The sequence below is a fragment of the Choloepus didactylus genome, chromosome 5, assembly GCF_015220235.1.
Source record: "Choloepus didactylus isolate mChoDid1 chromosome 5, mChoDid1.pri, whole genome shotgun sequence".
NCBI lineage: Eukaryota > Metazoa > Chordata > Mammalia > Pilosa > Megalonychidae > Choloepus > Choloepus didactylus.
Window position 1 is genome coordinate 91987233 of NC_051311.1, and position 17979 is coordinate 92005211.

The following is a 17979-nucleotide window of genomic DNA, read 5'->3' on the forward strand; positions in this document are numbered from 1 at the left end:
GTGCTCCAAGACGATTTTCCATCAATTAGGATAAGATTTTTCAAGTAAAAATTTTTCTTAAACAGGGCCATGCACAGATTCCACCCCTTGGACAACAGAAGAACAGAAGCTTTTGGAACAAGCTTTGAAAACATATCCAGTAAATACACCTGAAAGATGGGAAAAAATAGCAGAAACGGTGCCTGGCAGGACAAAGAAGGACTGCATGAAACGATATAAGGTTCTATATTTTTAGAGTTCTTTATAGATTCTACTTCTGTTTAAATCGTCCACTTCTGTTTCAATTGTAGCTTATGTTGTAGTTGGTATTTTTATTACTTATGCTGGGCAATACCTAACACATTGTTTGTGTTCAAGTAGTCATGGGGCCACTCTTTTTTAGAAATTTTCCAAAAAGGACATCTTTCTAGCTCTGGTTATTAGTGACCTCAGCCTTTTCAGTAGTATTTTAATTATATTCCTACAACTTGAATCTTTTTACCAACTACCAGAAGCATTTATTTGCAAATTCTGAAAACTTAATAGTTTAACACCTTTCTCCCTTCCTAGGAACTCGTTGAAATGGTAAAAGCAAAGAAAGCTGCTCAAGAGCAAGTACTGAATGCAAGTAGAGCCAAGAAATGACTTCATGACAATCTTTGTTGTGTGCATTTTTATAATAAAACTGAAAATACTGTACAAATTTTCATTCTTAAGATAATAATTTGAAAAAGTATATTAGTCCCAACATAATTTCTGTGAACACAAAGGTCAACCATTGTACAAAATAACCTTCAGGTTAAGTTGTTTTATCCTTTTGAAAGCTTGAGAAAATACTTCATTCAAACTTCCAAATATACATGTTTGTGTTTATTTTTTCCTTATGGAATGATAGCTTAAATCTTGCAGGTCTCTGTGCATTTTATAAATATTATTGTGACTAAGCATTTTAATCACGAAGCCAGCACATGTTACCACGAATCTGATTAAAAGCTGGTAGTTGCTCAATGGGACCTAAGGATTAAAAGAAGATAACTATTACTTAAAAGAAAAGTACTCAGCCAACTTTTTATTTAGAAGGAAAGGAGCCAGGCTTACCAATGGCAGCAAGAGCTGGACTCTTATCATAAACATATTTGGTGCATACTTCTCGAATTATCTCAGCATCTACAGCCTGAAATAGGGAAGATAATTAGCATCCATAGCTTTTAAACACATTTAAAAAACTAAAGCATGATTTAGGATTCATATTGTCAGCTTTTGTAACAAGGAAGCGTTTACACAAGACCCAATGATATCTAAGGACTACTTACATCAATTCTTGCTTCAAGCTCAGGGATGGGAATTCTTCTATTATAGCATAACATTTGCCTACCAATATCTTCACAAATTGGAGTAGAACCTGTTTAAAGAGAAGGAAAAAGGTGTATTGGAATATGAGATCAACCATATGAAAATATAACTTACGCTTTTATTCTTACCATCAAGTTGTAACAACATGTTTGTTTTCAGAAGATTTTTGGCTCGTGCAACTTCACTTTCAGTGACACTTGTACAGAGTCGCATCCTAAAAAGTATTTGGAAAAAAATGGATGGTATTATCAAGTAGTTGGAAAATGTGTTTTATGGGTTAGTGACCTAAAAGATATGATGCTAATATTCTACATATTATACCACAATGCAACAGACGTTGATTTCTTAAAAGCTGTCACCAATGTAGAAGATGAAGTACTAAAATACTACTGGTTCTGTCCTTTCCTTTGTATTAATTTCTTAAAAATGTTATCAATTTATCTAATTGCTGATTAGTACAGTACAAAAATAGACTGGCCACGTTTTTAGAAATGCTATAATTATTTTGAGACATTGCAAATTCCCATCTGTTAGGGTCTGATATGCTAGGGGATGTAAGTCAGGTGGATCAGTGATTTTGCAAAAGAATCCAACTGAGGCTAGCTTAAACTTAATAAACACACTTCAGTTGACATATTTAGAGATGTAACGCATTTACGAATGGTGGAGAAAAGGAACCAGAGGTAAGTTTAAGTTTTCGAAGGAGCTCTCTTGCTTCTGACCACTGACTTAATAGTTTTGATTAAAACACTGTATTTTTCTCTTGGCAATGGCAACTTCAGAGCCAAGTCAGATTACTTTCTTTTTTTTTTTTCACTCTCTTTTTACCCTGATAATCATTTCTCCAAACCTCTCTCTCCTGTCATTTCCTATCTGCCTATAGTGCTTCCTTTAGTATTTCTTGTACAGCGGGTATCTTGTTCACAAACTCTCTGTGTTTATCTGAAAATATTTTAAACTCTCCCTCATTTTTGAAGGACAGTTTTGCTGAACATAGAATTCTTGGTTGGCAGTTTTTCTCTTTCAGTATCTTCAATACCATTGCCTTCTCACCTCCATGGATTCTAGTGAGAAATGAGCTTCCCTTGTATGTGATGGATTGCTTTTCTCTTGCTGCTTTCAGAATTCTACCTTTGTCTTTGACATCTGATAATCTGATTATTGAATGTCTTGGTGTAGGTCTATTTGGATCTATCCTGTTTGGGGTATGCCACGCTTCTTGAATCTGTAATTTTATGTCTTTCATAAGAGATGAGAAATTTTCAGTGATTATTTCCTCCATTATTGTTTCTGCCCCTTTTCTTTCTCTTCTCCTTCTGGGACACCCATGTCACGTATATTCATGTGCTTCATGTTGTCATTCAATTCCCTGAGACACTGCTCATATTTTTCCATTCTTTTCTCTGTTATTTTGTGTGTAGGATTTCAGAAGTTCTGTCCTCCAGTTCATGAATACTTTCTTCTGCCTTTTCAAATCTGCTGCTGTATGTCTCCATTGTATTTTTTCATCTCTTCTATTGTGCCTTTCATTCCCATAAGTTTTGCCATTTGTTGTTTCAAGCTTACAAATTCTTTATGGTCACCCAGTGTTGTCTTTATATCCTTCATCTCTTTTTCCACATTTTCCTTCAGCTTGTTGATTTGATTTAGAAGATTTTGAACATCTTAAGTTAGTTGTTTCAACTCCTGTATCTCATTTGAAGTATAAGTTTTTTCCTTTGGGCTGTATCTTCGTTTTTCTTAGTGTGACTTGTAATTTTTTGTTGTCTAGGCATATGGTTTCCTTAATCACCCCAATCAGATTTTCCCAGGCCAGATGGGCCCAGGTCTCAGAGGATGTAATTGGTATCAAGTCTCCCTGAGCATGAGACCCAGCAGGTTGTCAGATTTTCCTGTAAGGCCTCTAGACTCTGTGCTTTTCCTGTACTGCACAGCAAGTGGTGCTTGTCAGCCCACAGCTCCCTACTGGTGTAAAGAGGTGCTGTGCCTTTAACACTCAGCGGACCCTGTCCTGGCCAGGGACCAAGGATGTCAGAAGCCAAGCTTAAGTTGTTTCTGGTTGCCTCCATCTCCAAAAGCCTCTGTTTTTATTTATTTATTTTTCCCCCCATCACTCCCACCTCCTCTCTGCCAGGAGAGACCTCAGGGTTCCTTTCCTGCCCACTCCAGGTTTACTGTGCTCGTAGTTTGTATTCAGTAGTCCAAATTTGTTAATTAAAACCACAACTGGAGCTTGGTTGAGTTACTTTCCCTTGCACCTAGTAGACTACTTCTTTTTCCCACGGGGAAGGGTTCCAATTCAGCCTGCCATGGCAGTGGGTGATAGGTGCGAGCTCCACAGTTTGGCGAGCTTTATTTACAGTTCTATGGTGCCATCTCAGCTGTTCCACCCATTCCCAACCTGTGTACGATGTGTGTCAGGTCATGAATGCCCCCAACAGTTGTTCCAGACTATTTACTAGTTACTCTAGAGGACTAACTAAATTTCATACCTCCCCATGCTGCCATCTTGCCCCACCTCCCAGATTACTCTTATATTCCGAGGAACTTCTAGTTGATATTTAAACATTTTACACTTGATCTTATTACAGTAGTAATCTGCTTCTGAGATTATAAACTTCCTATAGTATAAATCAGCTTTACAATATGAGGCTTTGAAGAAACATCTAAGTTATAGACCCCTCCTAAGACTAGGGAACCCCTTTTTCTAGATCATTTGTCTGCAGATTACTATTTGAGGAGTCAAGGATTTCCTAAAGGAAGTCACTTGGTAAGAGTGTGGCAAAGAAGAAAAACAATACATGGGGTAAAAGAAAATAATTACTCTAAAACACATGCAAATCTTAAAAGGAACAGTGGTAACCAAAAAACATCTGCCTGATATCTGCTCCCATCCATTATTACACAATTAAGATTTGACTAGAAACAAAAGGTGATCTTTAAAAGCATGGAAACCACTTGATTAAACGGCAAAATAAAAATGGCAAAATATAATCATCATTAACAATGTAGAAAAGAAAGTAGCTTAAAAGATGAATTGTAGGCAAGATTTAAATTACTCAAAGCTGTTTTCTCACCACTCTTTTTGAACAACATGTAACATGTCTGCAACTGTGGCTGGTTCACAAACCATATAGAGTCCCCACAATCCTGTATCTGTGTAGGAAGTATTGAAAGACTGGAAGCTATGGCAGAGGTTGCCATGACAGGTGAGCTGGGCCAGCTTGCTGGACAAATTCTGTAAGAAAAAAATAGTCCAAGAGAACAGTATGTACATGTGTCCAAAATAACAGAAAGAAAAACGAGATATGTGCTAAATGGAGAATATCTTGAGACTGAATTTCCAAAATTTTATCTAGCAGCATCTTAAAGTTAAAATTCAATGAAACTAAGTATTCTCTCACTAGCCCTATGCATCCTCACAGAAATTCAGTATGTAAAAGCTATGAATCCTTTTAATTAGTGAAGTAGCTCTTCCCACTTTTAGAACCCTAATACATTGCTTATCACCCAATTTTTAGCTCTTGGCTGTGTATATTGAGAGATTTCAAATTATACTGTACATGAAGCCTAGGCTATTTATATGAAATGTATGTACACTTTTTATTTTGAAATAATTTAACTGAATTTTCTAGCAACTATTACCATTTTACCACATTTCCTTTGTCGTTTTCTTTACACCTATTTTTTTTATCTGTTTAAGAATAAGTTGCAAATACAGTCCTTTGTCCCTAAATACTTTAGTGTGCAGTTCCTGGAAAAACAAGGAAGTTAATTTTCTTACCTAACCTCATTACATTATTAAAAATCAGGATGTTAACATTGATATAGTACAGTTCTTCTGTCCTTATTCAAATTTTGCCAGTTATCCCACTCCAGGATCAGTTTATATTTTAAAAGTCAAAATTCATGGTACAGAGCTCTATGCTGTGATTTTTTAAAAGTAAAATTCTTACAAAGTACTTACATTTGGAAGACACGATCATGGAAAATTACTTTTTAAATTAGCATTTAAACTTACCATTCCTCCTCCAAAAGAGCGATCCCAGTTGCCAATCAGTGTGTTTGCAACCATGAGAGAGATTGTATCTGGATGTGCCCAACCAACAGCTTCAACAGCTACTGCAAGGTGTGCCAAAGGCATCTTATCATCCCTTACACGAATCTAGTTAAGATAACCATTACACAATATGCTTAATAAGAAAGGAACAAATTTCACCAGTCACATTAATTGCAAAGTTAAAATGTTCACCATGACTCTACTCTTCTTTTCAACTATTAGACCTCTGTTAATTGCATAGTTTAATCAATTTCACCAAAAGATCTCCAACGGAAATACAACAGACTTAGCTACCAGATGGTTATCTCATCCAACAGGGTTGCATTATTTCACTGGTAGCAATCAATCATCTGTCAATGAATTTTTCTCTCTAAATTTAACCCAATATCAGTATTACAGGTTGATCTTTGTACTGCCAATGCTACAGTTTTATACAGCTGCCAACATCAAGGCCTCATTCCAGGATACTACTCTGATCATCCCTATTGTGGCAAACCATCTAAGCCTCTTGGAGGCTTACAGCTATAGCTGACAAGTAGAGGATTCCCTGCAAGTTCTGGCTCTAACATCTACCTCCAGAAGTAAAGGGCAGAACTTAGTAAATCTGATGTTAAAGTCTATCAAAATTTTAGATATTTTTAATTAAAAGATTACTTTTCTACCTTACAATATATAAATGGGCATAGAAAGATAAAGCACAAAAAGACCAAATTATAACATTGCCCTTTAAGTCTTCTTTTCTTAAGAAAGAAAATAGATGTTAAATAAAATTTCCTTTTACTATCCCATATTTCCTTTTACTGTTTTAGTTTAAGCCATTTATTTCTTCCATTTTTCTCCTATTAGAAATATGCACGTTTGGTACACTCACTTGTAAATACAATACAAGAAACCCAAAGGCCAATCCCAGTTTAGGAAGGCTGCCCTACCTCACTTCCTGTGAATCTGCAGGGAGGCAGAGCTGGCATTTCTCCCTTGTGTGTGGACAGGGAGTCACCGAAATGAAACTTTGCTAACTCAAGCAATTCGTCATGGGAAACTCCTAAATGGAACGAAAGTATTTTTCACATTTATCTAATACAATCTCTGTCGAACAACTAACTGCCACTACTTTAGTTTACAACAAATTCTAGATGATATAATGTGGTGTAAGTCACACATGAATGTTATTAGACATAAACACATTCATTAAAAGCCATTTAAGAATAAATTCACAATACACTCACTTGCTCGGTGTTCTAAAACTTGAGGTTACATGGTTTTCTGTGTAATCAACAGTTTTCATCAACATACCAATGTATTCACAGCTAAGGATAAGACAGCTTGAAAATACCACTTTCCATACAAAATCATGTTGTATTGAATTATAAGTCAAAGAATGCAAACTAGCCAAAAAGTTAATTTTCAGTGAATTATTTTTTAAAGTAGAAAAGAATACAAATATGGGCTGTATCGCATTTAATGAAAGTTGGATATGTAGATATGCTTCATTCTTGCTATCAAAATTCAGGAATGAAATAATTTCAACTAAATTTCTGAATAAATCTGTGGCTATCCAAGCCCTCATTATTTGCCATCCAAAACTTTAGTTATTACTTACTCTATATCTCTTACTATCCAAACCCAGGGACTAATAGATTCAGCTAGTGAAGAATTCTTGAACACAAATATAAACTTAAAAAACAATTCAGGTATTTGCAAGTGCTTTAAAAAAACTACCAGCCCCAAGATTTCTTTAAACGAAACATTCTAGTAGACTATAAAAGTCCAGCATACATCCATATTTTTCAAAAAAATATGTGGTGTAAAACAAGACAGTGTAAAACTGTATGTTGTTTTCAGTTCTACTGAAGGAGAGCCAGAAGGTAATGAGACAGTTTGAAGACCACGGTGGTACAAGGACAGCAGAAGAGGAGAGTGAAAACCTGAATGTGTACACAATCACATTGTCAGGAAGCACTTGACAACAACAATTTCCAATTGTTTATCATCTTTACCAACCACCCTTCCTAGTTAGACCTACCAGATACTCAGCTCCTGCTCCAACACCACCTCTGTTTACTTACCTCCACCCAAAAGATGGATTTATCATTCATGTACCAATAAGACAAAAATACTGCTAATTAATCTATGACATGCCATCAACTTGTTACATCCCAATTTCAGCAATGTCAAAATGTGAAAACATGCATCTCAGAACCCATGAACTATGATAAAACCCATTGTGTCCATGTGCCAACAATGGCAGAGACAGGCTAGACAGCTTGGTTGCTGATGCCCCATCGAGCCAACAGTTCCTTCCCCTTTCCAGGGCAGTTTCAAATGCTTACCCCCCAGTCAGTGCTAGACATTTCAGCAAACAGCATACTCACTCACTCAAGAGAATTTCAGAGTGCACTGCCTGCCAGACAAACATAACATGATTTAGCTGAGAGCCACAAGGAATAACATGTTCATACTGAGCTCTCATCATCATCTTCCCCACCCCCAAGTAATCAACTCAGAAGTCTATCCAGTACAAGCAGAATTTTATTTTTTATTGCAGGCAATAATTAAATTTTTTAAAAATTAAATTCACAATAAGGACACAAAAGAACAACCCACCTAGCTTCACTCTGCTCTAATAGAGAGAGAGAGAGAGAGAGAGAGAGAGAGAGAGAGAGAGAGAGAAACAAGGAAAATGGAACCAATTAAAATGTACTTTTTGCCTAATTTCAGACTGCCAGTAAATCTGGCAGTATCTGATATAAATTTTCTTTCATTCACTGGTTTCAAACACTTCCTCAAGGAAGCCTTCTCCTGGTGCCCCTTGCATGTTTAGATTCCCCTTATATATTCTCATGGCTTCCTAAGTTCCTCCCCATCGCAACAATTAAGAGATTTATTGAATAAACACACAAACAAATAAAAGAATGAAGGAACAATAAATATACCCAGTCCACACCTGAACAAGGATAAAGTTCATTTTCAAGAAATAATTGTAGGGGAGAACCTAAGATGGCGGCTGGGTGAGACGGCAAAAAAAACATCTCTGTGAAAAATATTAGATAAAAACCAGAAAGTGACCCAGAACACCAGTTCCAGCGATGCACCAGCCAGACAAGGTCTGCTAAATCCACAGGGACCATGCATTTGGTGAAACCGGGAATCTGCGTTCTGAAACAAAGGTCCTGGAAGAGCACGGCTGAGAAGGGGGACCCGCTCATAAATCCCAGGGACCCTACGCCAATACCAAGGACTTGTGGGCCAGCGGCAGAGACAATCTGGGGCATGACTGAAATGAAGGCTTAGGCTCTTGCAACAGCCTTAAATCTCCGGGAACACCTGGGAGGTTTGATTATTAAAACTGCCCTGCCTCCCTAACCACCCAGACACATGCCCCATATTCAGGGTGGACAGTACCAACAACACACCCAAATTCAGTGCACCAATTGAACCCCACAAGAATCAGATCCCCACACACCACAAAGACAAAGTTGGGGAGAATGGACTTGAGAATAGGTGACACACGGATGCCATCTGCTGGTTAGAGAAAGTGTACGCCACCAAGCTGTAGTTCTGACAAATTAGAGATCAAGTAAAGCAAATGCCAAGAGGCCAAAAACAACAGAAAATCTTAAAGCATATGATAAAACCAGATGATATGGAGAACCCAAACCCAACCACCCAAATCAAAAGATCAGAAGAGAGGCAGTACTTGGCACAATTAATCAAAGAAGTAAAGACAGACAATGAGAACATGGCACAGGATATAAAAGACATGAAGAAGAGCAAGGCACAGGATATAAAGGACATAAAGAAGACCCTAGAAGAGCATAAAGAAGAAATTGCAAGAGTAAATAAAAAAATAGAAGATCTTATGGAAATAAAAGAAACTGTTGGCCAAATTAAAAAGACTCTGGATACTCATAATACAAGATTAGAGGAAGTTGAACAACTCAGCCTCCTTGAGGACCAGAGAATGGAAAATGAAAGAACAAAAGAAAGAATGGGGAAAAAAACTGAAATAATTGAAATGGATCTCAGGGAAACGATAGATAAAATAAAATGTCCAAATTTAAGAATCATTGGTGTCCCAGAAGGGGAAGAGAAGGTTAAAGGTCTACAAAGAGTATTCAAAGAAATTGTTGGGGAAAACTTCCCCAACCTTCTACACAATGTAAATACACAAAGCATAAATGCCCAGCGAACTCCACATAGAATAAACCCAAATAAACCCACTCTGAGACATATTCTGATCAGACTGTCAAATAAAGAGAAAGAGCAAGTTCTGAAAGCAGCAAGAGAAAAGCAATTCACCACATACAAAGGAAACAACATAAGACTAAGTAGTGACTACTCAGCAGCCACCATGGAGGCAATAAGGCAGTGGCATGACATGTTTAAAATTCAGAGAGAGAAAAATTTCCAGCCAAGAATACTTTATCCAGCAAAACTCTCCTTCAAATTTGAGGGAGAGCTTAAATTTTTCACAGACAGACAAATGCTGAGAGATTTTGCTAATAAAAGACCGGCCCTACTTCAGATACTAAAGGGAGCACTACGACAGACAAAACAAAGAGAGAGAGAGAGAGAGAGAGAATTTTAACAGACATATATAGAACATTACATCCCAGGTCACTGGGACACACATTCTTCTCTAGTGATCACGGATCCTTCTCCAGAATGGACCACATGCTGGGACATAAAACAAGCCTCAATAAATTAAAAAAAAAAAAATTGAATTTGTTCAAAGCACATTCTCTGACCACAATGGAATACAAATAGATGTCAATAATAACCATCAGAGACTTGGAGAATTCACAAACACCTGAGGGGTAAAAATGAAGGAGAGATGAAAACTTTCCCAGATTATCAAAAGCTGAGGGACTTCGTCACCAGTAGATCAGTCCTATAAGAAATGCTAAAGGGAGTTGAGCAGGCTGAAACGAAGGGACACTAAACAATTGACTGAAACCACATGAAGAAATAAAGATTTCCAGTAAAGATCACATGGTAAATATAAATCCCAATACTACTGTATTTCTGATTTGTAACTCCACTATTTACTTCCTGGAGGATCTAAAATACATATACTGTAATGATAAACCAGTGGTTTTGGACTCAATGTAAAATATGTAATTTTTGACAAGAACTACATAAAGGTGGGGGAATGATGGAGTATAGGAACATAGTTTATGTGTCCTACTGAAGTTAAGTTGGTATCAAAGAAAAACAAGATTGTTATAGATTTACGATGTTAAATTTAAGTGCCGTGGTAAACACAAAGAAAGTATCAGAGAATATGACCACAGAGATGAACAGTAGGGTAGGGGTTACGAGAAGTGGGGGAAGTGGCAATGGGGAGTTAAGAAATGAGTGTAGGGTTTCTGTTTGAGGTGAAGGGAAATTTCTAGTAATGGATGGCAGGAAGGTGATAGCATTGCAACATTCTAAATGTGATTAATCCCACTAATGGAATGCTAGGGAGGGGGTGGAATGGGAAGATTTATGCTGTATATATGTTTCCACAATTGAAAAAAAAAAGACAGTCTAAATAGATGACAATTAAATGCCAAGGATGATCCTGCATGGGATCTGAGGATGGAGGAGAGGAGGCTCAAAGGGACACAAATGGGACATAAGAAAAAAAAAAGGAAATATAGAATGTAAGCTTTGTATCAATGTTGAATTTCTTGAACTTCTTAGCTGCGCTTAATGGGATTGCATAAAAGAATGTTCTTGTTCATAGGAAAAGTATACATGAATCATATTGTTTGTTCAAAGATATGTGCAGCTTGCTCTCATATGTTCAGAGGACAGAGCAATAGATGATGGATAATAGGGAGGGAGGGAGGGAGGGAGGGAAAGAAAGAAATGGTGGTGTGACAGGATGTTAAAGTTGGTGGATCGGGGTATCGGGGGAGGGGGTCGGGGTATGCTGGAGTTCTGTGTATGGGGTTTGTATTGTTTTAGCAACTGTTTCTGTAAGTTTGAATTTATTTCAAAATAAAATTTAAAAAAAAAAGAAAGAATTGTAAATCTCAAAGAGATTTTAACCTCCAACCATAATTTCTCCTAGTTTACTCATTTACCTTTTTCTTGAAAGTGAATTCCACTACTTGTGTACACTTATGTATTGGAGGGTCCAGAAGCTTTTTCTGTAAATGAAACCTACTAAAGATAGAGGGAAAGTCTGGTTCCAGTGCTCCACATTCCCCTTACACAATATACTTTGACAATTTGCTCTGTAAATAAAAAGTCTTAGGACATCTCAACAATCAAACTGTTAAGATCATCATGGAAAATAACTCTAACAAGTATATTTAAAACATTTATAGAAATTTAAATTGACTAACCTCCAGCAGCAGCAAGCACTATTCTTGGCCCCTTATAATGTGTAGTTATATAATCCACTAAGTCCTTACGATTTATAGATCTGTAAATAGAGTAAGTAAAGCAATTTTAAAAGGAAATAAAAAAGTATAGATCTTCACATAATATATGTGAAATCAAACTGGATCTTAAAGGTACTCTAAGAGTTAAATGCCATCAGTAATAGGATATATGTAACAAGTATCAAAGAATTTCAACTCTTTTACAGCAAGGAAAAAGACAGATTTTATATCATCACTTGTTTGTTCTAGAAGCTGCTATGAGCCCAGACAGCTGGAAGTTGGTGGGGATAAAATGTAGCTAACTAAAATTTCATTCAGATTATCAAAGGAAGGAACAAAATTGCTTTTTGAAACATCCTTTTTGAATGTTCGTGAATATTAAATTTTTCCAATTCATAAATCTTTCTCAAAAAAAAAAAAAATCTGAGAACTGATTTTACCTACTTGATATTTTCAGTTGGTCCCAAAATTGTCCGTCCAAGTGCAGTATTTTGATAAGCTGTTGCGTGAAGATAATCAAAAACAACTTCTTGTAAATTGGTTTCAACTTCCTGCATTTCTCTAAGGATTACTCCACGCTCACGTTCAATCTCTGCTTCTCCCAATGTACTGTTTTGTATAATGTCAGCAAGAATTTCTACAGCTAATTGAAAGAAAAACATACGAAGAAAGACTAAGTCAATAATCTTAACTTATACTATTGAAATCTATTAAACTAGCACCAGAAACCACAATAATGTCCATCAATACTGAGTAAATGATTAAACTGGGAAGAAACAAATTTTCCTATACATGTGATATATCTAAAAGGACAATTTTAAAATTTAAAAATGTAAAATATAAACTATTGTGGTCCAGAAGAGCTTGAGGAAAACTAAATTTGGCAAAGACCGCCACATAACTTTGTAGTGACTCTATACCTGTTCAAAATGTCATGGAAATCTGCATATGAAAGGAGATTGATCTATATGAAAATTACAAAGTGGAACATTAGCTGTGTTAAAACATACAAGTAAGTACAGAGGTTTCACATCTGTACTTACCATATGGAAATTCCATATCCTTGGATATTTACTATCCAAGTTGCCCCAGCAATGAGACTACTTTATAAAGGATTATCATCATCTAAAATAATCTACCAGTGATCCACTTATAAAATTAGTCTCCTCATGGAGACTACAAACAGCCTTCCCCACTTAATCCCAGTATCTAGTCCCATCCATCTGGTCAATACTGGTTAAACTCTTAACATTAGCAATTCACTGATAAATGATGATCTAGCAGAGCTGGAGCAGTTTACTTTTGAAGAAGATAAGTCCTCCAAAAGAACTACATATGACTATCAAAGGATTAAAAGTCACCCTTGGGGGCGGGGGGGAAAGTGACCCTTGGGAAAAACTAATGAAGGCATCAAATATTTATACAAAAGTTCTATTTGAATTTATGTTTCAATCTGATGCACCTGTGTTTCTTTTTAATGTGTAATTAAGATTGTATATGTTAGCACAGTAACGTATTTCGTTTATAAATATACATATGTTGAGAATAAATGATTTTAAGGATGGATGATCATAAAAGTCTGGATAACACTAAACATATGAATATACAAAGCTTCACCCACTTGAAGGGATAAAAACCTCAAGCAAATCCCAAAGTGGGAGCTGCTTCAAGGAGCACTTCTACCTTCAAATTCCTCAAGGAGCACCTTCTGCTTTTCCATTCTCATTGGCAGGACAGCCAGAAGACAGGAATAAAAAAGGACTTTGCCTTCTCCCTTCGTTTCTCTAGTCCTCTTTTTATCCTTCCCTGTAGTTCTTTGGGTAAATAATGGAAAGGGGTGGGCTAGAATAAACAACCACTCAGAGAGGACTGGTGGGTCCCTGCCCCAATCAAGATGGCAGAGTGAGACACTCCAGGGCTCTGTCCTCCCACAGAAGTTTTGAATAATCAGCAAGAACTGGCACATTTGTCTCAGTGCTCCAGAAAACAGTTACAGGGTTGCAATAACAGGGAAAGCACCGAATCAAGAAAAAGAAATGTAAAAATGCTAGGAAAACCTCATGGCACCCTTGCTGACCCCTCTCCCATTCCCTCCCTGGTTCAGGCATTCCCAGTGCCAGTCCCTGGTCCCAATTACTGAAGGGGCAGAGTAACCTTTAGACACATACAAGGGTAATGTATATCTGTACCAATCCGCCTAGTGGCAGCCTGCAGGACTGGACCAGGTCACACGTGGCAGTCACTGTCTCAGAATATGCTCTGTACCTATAAGTGGCTCACAGAGCTCCCCTACAGAACACTGTAAGAGAACAAACAGCAGCTGCATGGGGCGAAGTGGTGTCAGCCCTGGGACATATACTGAAGCATCCAGAACCTTGAGGAAACACTGTTTCCTAGGAAAATGAGGACATTCCTATCTGTATAAACAGAGGAATTCCTACAGCCATGCACATGTCCAGGCCAAGACACATGGGAAAAAAGACCAGCAAACTCCCTATGCTTTTGCCTCAGGATTTTCTCCAAACTCATCATTATTAGGACTAATAATAGGCTAATCTGCAAGACTGGGAAAGTTGTTTTCTTTTTTCCTTTTTTTTCTCCCTTAGTGCCTGACATTCAAAGAAATCTGTCATAACAACAGTTGAATTTGGGCTTAAGGAACAGATGCCTCAGAGTCCAAATTCCAGAGATAATGCAGTAAAATATCAAAATGTCCAGGTTGAAACAGAAGATTTCAAACCATCAGAGGAGTTCCAGTCAGCTAGATGGAGGAGTGAGCCACTCCCAGGCTCCATACCCCCACAGAAGCTTTAAGTAAGTAATAAAACAAAAAATCTTCCTTGTCAAAGTTCCAGAAAACACTTAATGGGTTTCAGTAACAGGGCAAACAGCGAAGCAAGAATAAGGCAACTTAGAAATGGTAGGACCATGTGATGCCCTTGCTGGCCCCTCCCACAATCCCTCACTGGCTCTACACAGGGCCAAGCCACACTCAGCATAGGTCCCTAGTCCTGGTTCCACAAGGAGCAGAGTAACTTCTGTGCACATACGGAGAAGATGTGTATCTCTGTCAGCTTGAAGGACTCAACCAGGAGACTCAGTGTAGGCTCGCTGTCCCAGAATTTGCCCTGAATGTAAAGGGCAGCAAACAGAACTCTGCTATAGAACACATGCAGAAGAATAGAAAATCACAGCTGCAAGGACAAAATCTCTCATGCTGGCTGTGAGACATAGAGTACAGTGCCCAGGACCACGAAGAAACACTGTTTTCCCAGGGAAAAGGGGACATTTGAATCCTTGTAAACAGGGGAATTCCAAAGGTCACTAATCATGCCCAGGACAAGATGCATGCGCAGAAAAGACACGTGAGGACCCTACATTTTTACCTCAGGCTATTATCTAAACTTACTGTTAGGACAATTAAGCACTGAAGGGAAGCACTCACACAGGCTTATCTGCAAAGTTTGAGAAAGGTGGTTTCTTTAACATTCTATTTTTTTTGTTAGCTCTTGGCATACAAAGAATATCACTAACACACTAGCTAGATACAAACTTAAGGAACAGATGTCTCAGTATCTAAATTTCAGAGGTAACATCAAGATATTAAAATACTCAGGTTGTGATTAAACATTTACAACATACAAACAGAAAATGATCATTCATGCAGAGGAGGATAAAGCACTATGAACAATCAATAAGGAACACAGAGCTGGGACATAACACTTTAAAAATGGTACTAAATATTCTCAGAGAGCTATAGGAAAACATAGACAAAGAAAAAAAGGAAATTAGGGAAACAAAAGATAAACACAAAGAGAATACAAATAAAGAGAAAGAAAAAGGAACTAAACAGAACTGCAGACTATAATAGCAGAAAGAAAAATTCCTTAGAGGGGTTCAACAGCAGATTGAAGCTGGCAGGAGAAAGAAATCAGTGAACCGGAAAATAAGATAATTGAGGACCAGAAGAAAAAACCATGGCTTGAGAGATCTGTAGGACACCATCATATATACCAATATACAGACTATGGGAATCCCAGAAGTAGAAAAAAGAGAGAAAATAATGGCTGAAAACTTCCAAAATTTAATGAGAAACATAAACATACACATCCAAGAATTTCAATGAACTCCAAATAGTTTAAACCCCAATAGATACACAACAAGATATACCACTAAACAGACTATTAAATGCCAAAGAATTCTGAAAACCACAAGAGAGAAAGAAGGACTGTGTAAGGTAAAAGGGAGCCTCAATAAAACCAAGTGTTCATTTCTCATCAAAAACCATGGAAATAAGAACTGAGAGTAGGGACATGAATGGACACTGCACACTGGTGTTTATGGCATCAGTATTCATGATTTGCAACAGATGGAGGTGACCCAAGGGTACATTAACCAATAAACAGAATGGTAAACTGTGGTGTATACATTCAATGGAATACTGAGCAGAGAAAGAAGAAATGAAGTTGTGAGGTATACAACTAGGTGAATGGTCCTTGAGGACAGTATTTTGAGTGAAATAAGCCACAATCAAAGAGATAAATATTATAATGTCTCACTAATACGGGCTAACTATAATGTGCAAACTCTGAGAATTGAATCTGAGAGCACAGGTTATCAGGGGAAGGCTTTTGGTAAAGGTTCATAGATTGTAAGCTGTTACAGCAGTCACATCTATTCACGAGTTGTAATAGTTATTTCTAAATTCTGAGATGATGAGCTGTTTGTCTATAACCTGGCCAGTCCCTGGAATTTCCGGCATCTGTGTGACACCTGAGACTCAGAGCCAGAGTTCAACAGCTTTGAATGTCAGCATTATCCCATACAGCAAATGTTAAAAGATGCTGAAAAAGAGATCAGGCTTTGATTAGAGATAAGAACAAAATGGACACAGTTAGGACTAAGGTAAACCAGACTAAGAGGAAAAGGATGTTATTAACTGCATTTTAAAACTTCATCTTCTATGTGAGACCAAAGGAAGATATGTTTACTTGGTGGAAAATCTGTATTTTCTGTAGCACACTATATAATTTAACTTCTATGGTCAGTTTATTAAAACACCACAATTACAAGAAATCTTGAAAAGGGGGTGAGAACTGATTGGTTTGTACAGGTTAGCGTGACGCCCCAATACATCCCAGAGTAACTTGGGCAGAGAATAAAAAAGTATTTGCAAAGTCCCCTTGAGGGGCTGGGAAAAAAATGGAAATATTAAATTTACCCACCCGTGGAATTCCTGATATTCTTGAAATCATTGGGAACTAACATTGTAGCAGGCCAAGCCCTCGATCTTGGGGCTTGCCCTTATGAAGCTTGTTACTGCAAAGGAGAGGCTAAGCCTACTTACAATTGTGCCTAAGAGTCACCCCCAGAGAACCTCTTTTGTTGCTTAGATGTGATCTCTTTCTCTAAGCCAACACTGCAAGGTAAAGTCACTGTCCTCCCTCCCTACATGGGACATGACTCCAAGGGTGTAAATCTCCCTGGCAATATAGGACATGCCTCCCAGGGATGAGCCTGGACCCAGGATCACGGGATTGAGAAAGCCTTCTTGGCCAAAAGGGGAAAGAGAAATTAAACAAAATAAAGTTTCAGTGGCTGAGAGATTTCAAATGGAGACGAGAGGTCACTGTTGTAAATTTTATAGATATTCCTTTTTAGTTATTAGTGAATAAGAATAGATAGACGGAAACACCTGAAACTGTTCAACTGCAATCCAGTATCCTTGATTCCAAAAATAATACAGCTTATATGGTGTGACTGTGTGATTGTGAAAACATTGTGGTTCACACTCCCCTTATCCAGTGTATGTATAGATGAGTAGAAAAATGGGGGACAAAAAGTAAATGAATAATAGGGGAGGAGGGAAAGGAGTATGAGATGTTTTGGATGTTCTTTTACACTTTTTTTTTTAATTCTTGTTTTCATTTTTGTTTCTCGGAGTAAAGAAAATGTTCAAAAAATTGACTGTAGTGATGAATGCACAACTATATGATGATACTAGAAACAACTGATTGTATACTTTGGATGATTATATGGTATGTGAATATATCTCAATAAAATCGTATTTAAAAAAAAAACAAAACATGGAAGTTACCAAAGGAATGAAAGAGAACTTCTACTTCACACCCTACACAAAAATTAATTCAAGTGGATCAACGAACTAAATATAAGAGCTACAACCATAAAATTCCTAGAAGGAAATATAGG

The 17979-nt window shown here is 37.3% G+C and overlaps 2 protein-coding genes across 4 annotated transcripts in view; one reads left to right on the top strand and one right to left on the bottom strand.

Moving 5' to 3' along the window:
- The window catches only part of DNAJC2 (DnaJ heat shock protein family (Hsp40) member C2), a 32804-nt gene extending 32122 nt beyond the window's left edge, over window positions 1-682 (top strand). For all 3 annotated transcript variants that reach the window (XM_037836468.1, XM_037836469.1, XM_037836470.1), the window contains exons 16-17: window positions 66-220; window positions 550-682. In XM_037836468.1, coding sequence (XP_037692396.1) covers window positions 66-220; window positions 550-624 — 230 coding nt within the window. In that variant the 3' untranslated portion in view covers window positions 625-682. The remainder of the gene's footprint in view (window positions 1-65; window positions 221-549) is intronic.
- The window catches only part of PMPCB (peptidase, mitochondrial processing subunit beta), a 50420-nt gene continuing 33078 nt past the window's right edge, over window positions 638-17979 (bottom strand). The window contains exons 5-13 of the mRNA XM_037836471.1: window positions 12214-12412; window positions 11731-11810; window positions 6322-6434; window positions 5354-5497; window positions 4410-4570; window positions 1461-1546; window positions 1293-1381; window positions 1078-1153; window positions 638-993 (exon numbers count right to left, since the gene is read on the bottom strand). Of these exons, the coding sequence (XP_037692399.1) occupies window positions 929-993; window positions 1078-1153; window positions 1293-1381; window positions 1461-1546; window positions 4410-4570; window positions 5354-5497; window positions 6322-6434; window positions 11731-11810; window positions 12214-12412 (1013 nt within the window). The 3' untranslated portion in view covers window positions 638-928. The remainder of the gene's footprint in view (window positions 994-1077; window positions 1154-1292; window positions 1382-1460; window positions 1547-4409; window positions 4571-5353; window positions 5498-6321; window positions 6435-11730; window positions 11811-12213; window positions 12413-17979) is intronic.